The 11,469-nt window shown below is 34.8% G+C and overlaps 1 protein-coding gene across 11 annotated transcripts in view; it reads left to right on the top strand.

Moving 5' to 3' along the window:
* The first annotated feature begins 362 nt into the window (after positions 1 to 362).
* Positions 363 to 11,469, top strand: part of PBX3 (PBX homeobox 3) — a 472,198-nt gene continuing 461,091 nt past the window's right edge. For 4 of the 11 annotated variants that reach the window (XM_044058211.1, XM_044058213.1, XM_044058212.1 and 1 more), the window contains exons 1-2: positions 366 to 1,466; positions 2,426 to 2,499. In XM_044058211.1, coding sequence (XP_043914146.1) covers positions 1,270 to 1,466; positions 2,426 to 2,499 — 271 coding nt within the window. In that variant the 5' untranslated portion in view covers positions 366 to 1,269. Of the gene's footprint in view, positions 1,467 to 1,648; positions 1,674 to 2,102; positions 2,297 to 2,425; positions 2,500 to 3,189; positions 3,210 to 11,469 lie in introns of those variants that run through there. The other 7 variants (XM_044058207.1, XM_044058206.1, XM_044058205.1 and 4 more) reach the window with 6 other exon arrangements.

The raw sequence follows: 11,469 nt of genomic DNA, 5'->3' as shown, positions 1-11,469 counted from the left end.
GGCAACAAAATAAGAAGGTGAAAGGCTAGAGTTGTGCTTCTACTGGCCGCGGCGCGAGCGAACTCATAGCGTCACCATTCGAAATAACGAATCATAAGTTTCGCGGCTTTAAGATGGGTGCAACCTACTATGTTTCCGCAGGTAGCCTTTCTCCTCCCTAACAGTGACGTTTTGTCTTTTGATTTGTTCATCTGGTGTCATCTAATGGACTTCAAGACTACGAATGGGTAGCCTGGCAGCCAGTCATCTACCGATGGTGCCGATAGACTGGAAAAGGGTAGGTTGAAGAAATGTGCACCTTAAAACGCAGAGAACAAGCCCAATTTATTATCAGTTTGCAGCAATACAATTTTAAATTAGACTATAATCTTTCATGGTTTATAAAACAAAATGAATCTTATTATGTAATTAGGAGTACTCGTTCAGGTATTTGATTGTAAAAGAAATACTGCTTTATTTGTTGGTATTTCTGCGAGTGGGCACAGGAGCCCTCCTCTTGGAGGCGGGGCCTGCATTTTTTATTTATATTTTCTAATTTCTCTCCTCCTTTAAACTCTGACACGTCTGCAGTGAGTGAGTGGCATTGGCAGACTGTCAATCCCTCACCAAAGCGGCCATCAAACAACATAAAACACACACAGTCAGAGAGCTGGGCTCATAAATTTCAGCTGGCTGATTTTTTTGCACATTGCTTTACAGCATGTAATTAATTTTTTTACAGTTCTCCCCTTTTCCTCTTTCCTAAACAAGCAAAAACTTTTGATGGCTATTGATATTAGCAGTTATAGGGGATTTTTTACATTATTTTTATTATGATTTCTTGGCTTTGCAGGTTTTGCATCCTGCTAACTTCCTAAGGATTTTGGACAAGTTTACAAGACGATTTGGACCGGGGGAAAAGAATTTTAAGAAGACTGCATGTGTAGTAAGAAATTACAAGAAACGTGTCAGTTATTTGTCAAGATTGCGACCACCAAGAGAAAAAAACCAAATCAAGAAGACTACAATTAAGACAGTGAAAGATTCCCAACACTGTAGGGAAATAGGAATAAAACCAATATCAATTTCCATGAATAAAGGCTGATCGCTTATATTCTAAAGAAAAAAAATCGAGAAACCAGGAACTGAAACTGACTACAACACTGGCAGCTTAGAAAAGAAATATTTTCTATCACAATAAATGTGCTTAACTGTGTGATTTGAAAAACAAATCTTTTGTCTTTTACTTTGAGCTGGGAAAATAAACTGCATTGTGTGTTGCGGCGGAGCATGGACGATCCGTCCAGGATGATGCAGACACTTGGCGGTGTAAATCTGGCTGGTCACTCGGTGCAAGGGGGTATGCCTCTTCCTCCTCCCCATGGGCACGAAGGGGCAGACGGGGACGGCAGGAAACAGGACATCGGGGACATCCTTCATCAGATCATGACTATTACTGACCAGAGTCTGGACGAAGCACAAGCAAAGTTGGTGTAGCCTAAAATATTATATATTTAGTTGCTTTGTTGAGCAATGCCATGTGTTTGATTGGAGTTGTTTGCCTTTTAGGAAGAAAGGTGTAAACGACAGCTTTGAAAACACTCCCCCAAGATGCATATTTACTTTTGTTTGCATTTCACTCTCCTTGATTTGTGTTCACTGCAATGATGTCTGATTGTAGGGTGAAGTAATGTGTACGGCTGATCTTATTTTCCATCTTGTCGATCCCAGTAGGAACTCTACCTGGGACTGTTATTATTTATTTTAAGCTGCATGTGCAGTGACATAACTTGCTGCAGAAAGGTTTTTTTTTCAAGTTTAGCCTTTTTAACTGCTGAAATTAATGCCAGTTTTACTTTGTAACTGGTGACTACTGCCGTCAGTGAGAAATCGGAATAAGAGTAATACCGCCAAATAAAAGTAAATGGTCCCCGATTGTGACCACCACTGCTGTCGTGCTTCCAAGGCTCAAAGAGTACAAAAACAAATGGAAAGCATGACTTAATCTTTAATAAGAAGTCAGTGGGACACCATGAAATAAGACAGTAAGAGGTTAAGGAAGATGACATAGAATAGACTACTGTAAAAACTTTGTTTACTGTTACAGGGACAGAGTTATTCACAACTTGCATTACATTAACTCTTGTTAAAATGCAATGTTTTGAGTTGCAATACTTTAAGTACATTAAGACTACTGATATGTTTTGAGTATTGTATTTACTTGCAGATTGCGCTCAGTTAAAAACGTAGCTCTTGTTTTCTGAGACCTTAAACTGAACTAAGTTTAATTCCCCGAGACCGTCATTAGCATAGCTCGGTATGAATTCCAGTTTTCACTTTGTAGTCATGTAAATGTTATATTAACACAATATTAAGCGCCATTTTTTGTTTAAATAGACGGCCAAATGTCATTTAATTGCTGAGCCTTTGTGTTATTTCTTCGTAGGAAGCATGCGTTGAATTGCCACAGAATGAAACCCGCATTATTCAGTGTTTTATGTGAAATAAAGGAAAAAACAGGTAAGGTTTTCAATTTCCTTGATGTGCAGATAAAGCAAAATACATTGTTTACATTGTTACTTTAAAAGCAGCTTTACTCCTGGAGGCTGGGCACCGCCATCTTTGATCTCTGTGTTCTTTCGTGTTCTTGTTATTTATCAAAATTGTAATAAATCCAGAGTAAATTTAGCAATTCATAACACTGTTGTGAAATGAAATGTTGATGAAAATGATCGTATATCATTGTCCATAAAGTAAATCCCCCGGCTGTAATCAGGCTGCTATATCTAACAGCCTGTGCCTCTCCCCTATCCGTATGTCAATTTCTTAAAGGAGCAACGCCGGAATGGCAATTGTCGTGGGCAGATTAGCTGATTATCTTTAGAAGAATAGCTGTATAAAGGCTCCGATGTCACGAAGGCTCAAATGTCACAACTCTGGTACTGCCCAATAAATGTAAACGTGTATAATAATGGAATCCGGCAGTACTCCTACAATACTTGGGAAGCTAAATACAGTTATGAGATAATTAAATACTTGGGCATATACTTTTTTAATAGTGCGCATTGAAACGAGTGGTGTGTTTGTATGCAACTGTTATATTTAACCACTTTATTTCAATGTTACATGCTGGCAAGTGTAACGTGTTTTAGAGTAATATTTTGGAAAAGGGGAGGTGGGCACAACAGGGACATAAGCAGGTGTTTGGTGTTCTATCAAAATTGCATTAAGTAAGTATTCCTGTTTTCCCATGAATGCGTCCTGCCCCGTCTTTCCAACCAGTTTAGGTAGCATCTTCGGTACAAAAGAATCACATTTATTCAGGTTGTTGCAGGAAGTCATATTGAAATCGGCATTCTAATTATAAAGACAGAAATGTGTGTATGGACATCACTGTTATAGTAGTGTGGAAATCGATTGCGTTACATTTTGCTAAAATTGTGCTGTACTTAAATGAACAAGACACACACACAATCCTTCAGAACGTTAAGTTTTGTGGTGATTGAAATAGTCGCATGTTGCACATTGTAGTGTTTAGGGTGAAGACTGCAATCCAGTTCTATTGCACCACATTGTAGACTTTATAACAGGGTAGCTAGCGTAATTATTTAAGTATACCCAAGACATTTCATAATTAATTTCACTAATAATGTAGCAAGAGGAGTATCAGGAAATGAAACTGTAATACGGGTATATTGTAGTGTAGCTTTTTATATGCAGATTGCTGGGTAACCGTAGAAATATCAGTGTTAGTTATTTAATTCAGCTTTGAGAAAATGTGTAATAGTTACTACCTGCTCACAGAATATTCAAACCCAAGAAAGAAAGTAGTATATTAAGGCAACTTGTTATTGACATACAGTGAATGCAAGGAGTATATCAGAGTGTTAAGTTGGGGCACTGGTGATTTAATACACCTTTTAAGATGAGATGCGTTGTTAGCCACATGACAAAATGACCAGGTGCCGCCAGTCAAACTTGAATTTTGCTGTTGTTGACTTTATGGTGTTTAGATGTGCTATGTATTGTTTTAAAATATGCTCAGGTTAGGTAATCCGTTTTGTTATTATAATCACATATGACCCTTGCTATCTGTATTTGTGGTTATCTGACTTCTGTTTCTTTGCAAAATGTTTGTGTTTGCCAAGCCTACTAAAAAGTGGCAGCAATGTATATGCTTTTCGTCTGGCTCTTTTCACCATGCTCTGTGTCTGGAAATGACTGCTTCTTTGAAAAGACGTGGAAGGGACCTTATCTTTTTAAAGTAAAGAAAAATGTAAGACAATGCATTTTATCAGTAACTTGTAATCTTCATGGCAGGAACATGTATTCCAAAAGTAAAGATGCTTGCCATTGTTAAATGTCATTGAACTCAGAACAGCAAATAAAAAATGAAATAAAAAATGTTTTTTTCCTGTTGAAAAGTATTCTAGATAGGCTTGAGTCTGATTAGGACATGTGTGTGCGTGTGTCTATGTCTGTCTGTGTATTATACTTGTATACAATTTTGAAAGCATATACACTGCAAAGCAAAGCTAATGGTACTTACGTGCATTATTTGAAAATCAGTTTGTAAATGCTATTATTGCAGGAAAATTTTATACATATTCAAGGAGGACTTCTTGCAGATGTCTTTTATGTCATGAATTTGTACCATGTCTCCAGTTAATATAATCAGAACTGTCATACTATTTAGTTGACTTGTTACATAAATAAACTAAATTAACTACGTGTTAAGCTACAATAACTTGAAAATGTTAAGGTAATATCTGACCTAGGTATGCCTTTCTTTCCTTGTTTTTTATATGTTGAAAATAGTGATAGGTGTGCTGTATAAAGAGTAGCTTATACAGAGGTAACACTTGCACAACAAAAACAATTATGAATAAGAAAAAGGGAAACGATCATAGTAGCATGAACAGCACTTTGAAAATGAGTGTGTAATGTAAGTGCTGGTTTGCAACAACTTTTCACAGTAGATTAAGAAAGCAAGCGATGTACGTGTTATTAAAATTAATAATCAGTATAATTTATAAACAGGAAATGATGTATCTAATGTCAGACGTACATTTCTAGAGGTCATTAAAATAAATAATTTGTCTGAAGTCATTTTGGTAAACACATGCAGCAGTTTCTTGTACTTCATTTAAGACAGTTTTTATGCACTATGTATATTGATATTGACTATCATTTTTTTCTTTTTATTTCATTGATTGATACACAGAGTAGTGAGTTGATCTCAATAAATCCATTTCAGTCATTTCCCAGAAGATATGAAAAATAGAAAAGTTTGGCTGCAATAGGTTAAATTTAATGCAGTAGTTAAAGCAATATCTAGTCTGTGCAAACATAGGGCAGTTGAATGTTGTGTGATGCACTGATTATATAAAGTGATTATACTGCTAATTTGTAAATATTTTAAAACAGCAGAGGCTATATTTATAGTTTATGCAGAAGAGATGATCTCCACTGAGGAAAATTGGGTATAGTGCTTACTAGCTGTTATACCTGATGAGGGAAGGATGCCTTTATTTTGAAGGGAAACATTATTATTACTTCAGGGGCATCAGGGAGCTACTTCATTGGACCTTACAGGACAAGTGAAAAATAAAGTACAAGCTGATCTGTATTTAGGACTGAGAAGACAATTGGGCCATTTTACATTACAAGCTACTATGCTGCTATGAACAGATGGTATAACTGCTGCACATTACTAATACTTTTAGGGGGAGCACCAATTCACACAGCAGCTGCAATAATGTACCTAATAAATAGCTAATGTTTTGTTGTGTGTGTGTGTGGGTTTTTTTGTATCTTAAGAATGCAATTCAGATTATAAATGGTTATGACTTAGCTTGCTTCTTTCCTTTGGCAGGAAATAATGAAATGCTTGACAATAATTAGTCAAGGTGATTATTACTTCTATGTTCTTGTATATTCTAAAAGGTAGTCACATAGAGTGTGTTTGTGTAAAATATACATTTTTGCACTGGCAGATATCTTTTATAAATTGATTTAGAAATGTAATTTTTACCATAGCGATGTAGTAGAGCAGTGTAGTAATATTTTCTGGCTATAGGTATGGAGAACTATATCATTTTACTATTCATATTGGGGGAAATGCTTTTTTTATACCATGTAGAAAAAATCTCTAATGTAAAACAACTTTTTTATAATATAGTGGTGTCTGGCTGTTTGCATAATTATATGTACTATGTGATGACCTTTGTATGTGTGTATAGACTGCACAGATATTTTGAAATATGTGCAATGGATATTTATTGTTCTGACTTGTGCATTATGGGGTTTATTACCCAAGTATATTGGTGTAATGAGTTATTTATAAATATTATTGATACAGTGCATGCAATGATATAACCATATGACTGCAGTTAGACTGTTGCACATTCACTGCATGTGGTGTCTATCCTTTGTATTAAAAAGTATTTGATGTTTCATGCAGCATAATCCCCAGCCTCCCTAGTACTTTCTATGGGTATCTTCTTATACTTGTTTTTTTTTTTTTTTCACTACCTCTTTGGAAAAGTATTTCACCTTACTGTAAACAAACTCTTATTTGCTTCGTTTACCAGACATCTTGTTCCAGGCACTATGTGAACCTTGCTTTGCTCTGTTAGATGGTTTGATGATGATTTTTTTTTTTTTGGTAGTACATAATTAGAATCAGAGATGTTTGGTACCATTGTAAGGTATGCTGAAGCTTACTGGGTTTCCTTTACATCTCACTGGTTCAGTGTGCCCCACAACTGCTTTTCACCAGTATCAAAAGGGTCTCAGTCAGGTTCTCTTCTGCCCAAGGACTGAGAAAGTGAAAAAGAAGGAAGAAGATGGCAGATTGATCCTTCTTTTCTTTCCCTGTGTATCCTTACCTGGAGTTAGGCCATTGGAAGAGGTGTGGCAAGCTGCCTTTAACCACTGTTTGTGTTTAGTGACATGGGGTTAAAATAGCTTGATTTTTTGTACAGTGGTGCTCTTGTTTGATTTTGTGATCAAAATGTGTATCTGGCTATTTGCATGTATTTGTCTGCCTTATTTGATTTTTTTTGTATTGTTTTAATATAATGCGTGCAGTGCATACACATGTAATGTATATGTATTTAGTTTTTTAAACCAAAGAATTATGTGCAGTTATACTGAGATACCCTCTATACGGAGTAGTGCAACTTAAAATGTCAACAAGAACTCTTAGTAAGACAAGTTATAAAAGTATGTACCAGTTATTTTGGACACACACGTGCTCTATAAGATGCTTCAAAGAGTCAACCAGTAAAATGGAGTGAAGAAAGAAGATTTCATATATTTAACAAAACAGACATGTTCAACTTTGTAGTGTTATTAACAGTAACATTGTGAACTGAAAAGAAGCTCCTTAATTTTGCATTGCTTTTATATCCTGCATATTAAAAGGCAAAACCAGCTAGCAGCATGAATTCAGCCAACTAACAGATATGAAGTGTTTTTGGATATATTTTGTATAGTTTCATCATACTTACAGAAGCATGTATACATGCATGTACTTACGTGCTGTAAAACATGTCTGTAAATTTTAATGCATGTATATGCACATGTATGTTTACATGTATAAAGTCCCTTTTTAGCCCCAGTGTCTCCCCATGATCATCAGTCTGTCTCCCCATGATCATCAGTCTGTTTTCTTTTTTTATTGTTGTGGTTTGACGTGTGTTTAATCTGCAGAGAATCTTTTGTTTTCATATTTTATTCCATTACCATAAGTCTTATTCTACTCTTTTCCTGAATGCTTATTTTTTCATACCTATAGTCTTCCTTTTGTACTTTGTATTATTTTCATTGCACTGTTATATCAGACAGACTTGTTGCTTATCAATTTATTCAGTATATTTAGACTCAAGCATGGCATCTAATTTTAAGAAGCTTGATAAGCTGTTGCAGTAAGGCAGTGTCTTTGTACGTATGTCTTTATCATAATATACAGAAATCGGGTAAACACTGGAATGTAATGTGTAAAGGTTAATACTTATGGAGCTGTCAGAAATTTTACTTTCAAATGCAGTAAGCCATGATTTTCAGAATCGTTTGCTAAAGAGTCATATTGCTAACTGTTCCACTGAAAATAATGTACTACGCTATTCTAATCTTGTTTTAAAGTACTAAAGGATGCCTTTGAAATAAAACAGAAGCCCTGTTTTGGTTTATGACTACAATGCATACAGACTGTTTCAGGAAATGATATGTACTGTTTGCTATATGCTTATTTTTTATTGGATTGCTGAAGAAAGAAAAACTGACAGCTGACACCTAAACCAAGACAGACTACTACCATAAACCACAAACCTTAAATGACATTCATTTACTGCTAATGTCTAATCGCATACATGATGGTTTGCCAGATTTGTGGCCTTTGAGAGGCTTGTAAGCAGACCTGGCTTGGGAAGATCATAAAACTTAATGAACTTCTAGACTGCAGGAGGTGTCCGCAGGGGAAGAGATAGGCCTGGCTGTGTTGGCTATAGTACTGTGTCTGAAAAAGAATGCGAACAATGATCGCTAACCTGTTTTGCTCTTTGAGACGTGTGATTTTATTTTCCACTTTTATTTAGGTTTTTTATGCTCATTGCAAGACTGTAGTTTAAACAAAAGCTCTCAATAAACTGAAATTAAATCTTCCCTTTATAAAACAAGTCCCCATTTATTTGTAATGGTGTGAAGGGGAAATAAGTGTAACCAATGAACTTGTGGTATTGGGAGATAACCTGCAGTGTTTGGTATGTTTAACTTATTTAAAAAAAATGTGGGACAATTCTACAGCATTAGAGAATTAAACTGGAATATTTTGTATGCTATTTCATTAGCACTGGCAATTGCTATAGGAGAAAGCAGGGCTGGGGTGCAAAAGTCCTGTATAGTGACTTGAATGGGTTTCTGGGAGATGCTAAATGCTACAAACATCCATTTATTAATGTTATTTTTTTTGTGTCCTATATGGAATATTAACCCTTGAGATACTAGCCTCTCTAAAATAATGATAGTACTACTACTACTACAAACAATAATTAAACAATGGTAATAATAATGCAATTACAGTTAATGACTGGATTCTTTTTGTTAGCGATTTGCAATCATACATTCAAAATAAGCACATTTTCTTCTGCTAGTATATCCAAATTTGAAACTACGGTTGCAGAGCTGTTGCATTTTTTTCACTATGGGTTTTATTCCACAGTAGAACCATACTGTTTATGCATATTACAGATATCTTTTTGAAAAACTGTACTTATTAAATGAGTTGCATCACATTTTTTACATTTTTGGTTTTTGTAAATAAGATATTGACTGAAATTATTTACTTCTCCCTTATTCTAGCTATCTGCACAATAATCCATTTTCTTTTTCTAGACGGGTAGTACAGATTTAAGTTTTGTTTTGATTTGAAGAACATATGCATATTTAAGTGAAGTAAGAATAAATTATGCAGTCACCTTCTTGGCTTTCCTGGTTCATTTTCTTTTAAATTGTCAGAGTTGAGGTCATGTGATGGTATAAACTGCAGTCATCCTGAAGGATATTTGCCATATAGATTTAATATATATGTCAACTTAGATGGCAAAGCTTTTAGTAAAGTCGTTAAAGGGAGGTGCATACTAAATCAGTAATGGCAAACTGTTCAACTTTTTAAATGTGCTTACTTACAGTATACATAAACATTTATGCAATTTGTTGTCTGGTTCTGAAGATGATGCTACCTAGAAATGTAACTGGCTGACACATTAATTTTTAACTGTGATTGGATAAATCTGATAGTAGATATTGCTTTGTGGTTAAATAGTGTTTCCAGTGCCGGTCACCTTTTTGGTCAGTTCTTATTAACACTAACGTAAAATCCCAAAAGGTTACTTCTTAGCTTGACTGTGACATCATTAATGTATGTGTTAGATGTTTGGGGGTTGTTTCTGGGAGTTTAGATTAATAAAGAGAATTATTTAGATTTTTACTTTATAGGACATTTTAAGCTTCTTCGTAGATGGTATCTGGGGAGTTTTTTTTTTTTTTACTTCTTTAAACTTTCAAATTAAAGGGGTGTTTCTTCTGTGTGTTGTTGAGAATTCTGATGTTATTTATTCTGTTTTGTTTCACATATTTATAGTATGAGAAGAATACAGTGCTTATTTATTTTTTAAGCAGTGACTTAAATGCATTCACCTTATCCGTGAGATCAGCATGATTCAGAAAATCTGCCAGTAACGTACTGTGTCAGGATTTGACCTCATGTCACATATGCTTTGTTGCAGTAGGCCATTCATGTTCTTAACTATGAATCTAGTAAATAATTCACATCAATAGTTAATATAAATTATTAAAGTTTCTGTCAGCTCTTGCTGTTGCAGCTTTTATAAAGTTTGAGTGGTTTATCAAGCAGCCTGATGGATTGCATTTTTAAGCTGAATGTTATTGCTCTTCTACTATATTAAGTCTGACGTACAGTGCTGTCGTGATGATATAAATAAAACAGACTCCGATAAAAATGTACACAACATTAAATCCTGAGAAGCAATTTAAAGTATATTTTAATACCCAATAGCTTTTCTTTGTAAGTAAAATGTCAATAAGAAAATAAAGTCAGGTTATAGTAATATTAAGGAGTTAATGGTTCAGATACAAAGCCTGATGACATGGGTAAGCTTGATACATTAAAGGTGAGATGCAGCTTGTATGAGAGAACAGATTTGTGTTGCACTGTAATCACATAGAACCAATGCTCGATGTAGTTCAGTTTTGTTTTACAGGGCAGTACTCAGTAGTATGTGTGATCAATGTGGGATTTGCTGATGTCTTACTAAAGGCAAATAGTGATAGAAAAAGGGTAGTAATCTATAAAACAGTAAGCTAATCTGTGTGAAGTATACATTTATTCCTATATCAGTTTTGCTTAAATCCTTCCTTTTTTTCCCTCCACCCTCCTGGCAGCTATAAACCTGTGTTATGACAGCTGTCCCATAATGACATATGTCCTACAGCTTATGAGAAAGGGTGGCTCTCTTATGGGAGAGCAAGAGATATAACTAGTAAACAGTGAGATAAAGACAGGATTAATATACCTAAAAATGTTGGCATTATTGTAAGTATTTGTCCGAAATGAAATAGTTATTTTCTAGACTAATCATCTTATGTTATTCAGTAATTAATTTTACAATACTTATTTAATTTTCTGTTGTATTGAAAAATATTATAACATACATTCTGTTTTAGTAAGGAATTAAACAGAAGCGACTGCTTCAGTAAGTACTGAACCCAGTTATACTGAACACTTCTGAACAGGGAGTCATTGAATGAAATCTAATTGTTCATTGTATAATGTGAAATATTTAAAATATGTATGTTGTGTCTGCCTCTGTATTGTATACCTGATGAAGTAATTGTAATTATCTGCACAAACAGTTTTAGGTATTTTATAACCACAATGATCACCCATTCCCAAAGGGTAAATGCTCA

This window comes from Protopterus annectens, chromosome 16.part0 (assembly GCF_019279795.1).
Source record: "Protopterus annectens isolate FY-2018-M chromosome 16.part0, PAN1.0, whole genome shotgun sequence".
In the NCBI taxonomy this organism is placed as follows: domain Eukaryota; kingdom Metazoa; phylum Chordata; order Ceratodontiformes; family Protopteridae; genus Protopterus; species Protopterus annectens.
This window is presented reverse-complemented; position numbering and strand designations above follow the sequence as displayed.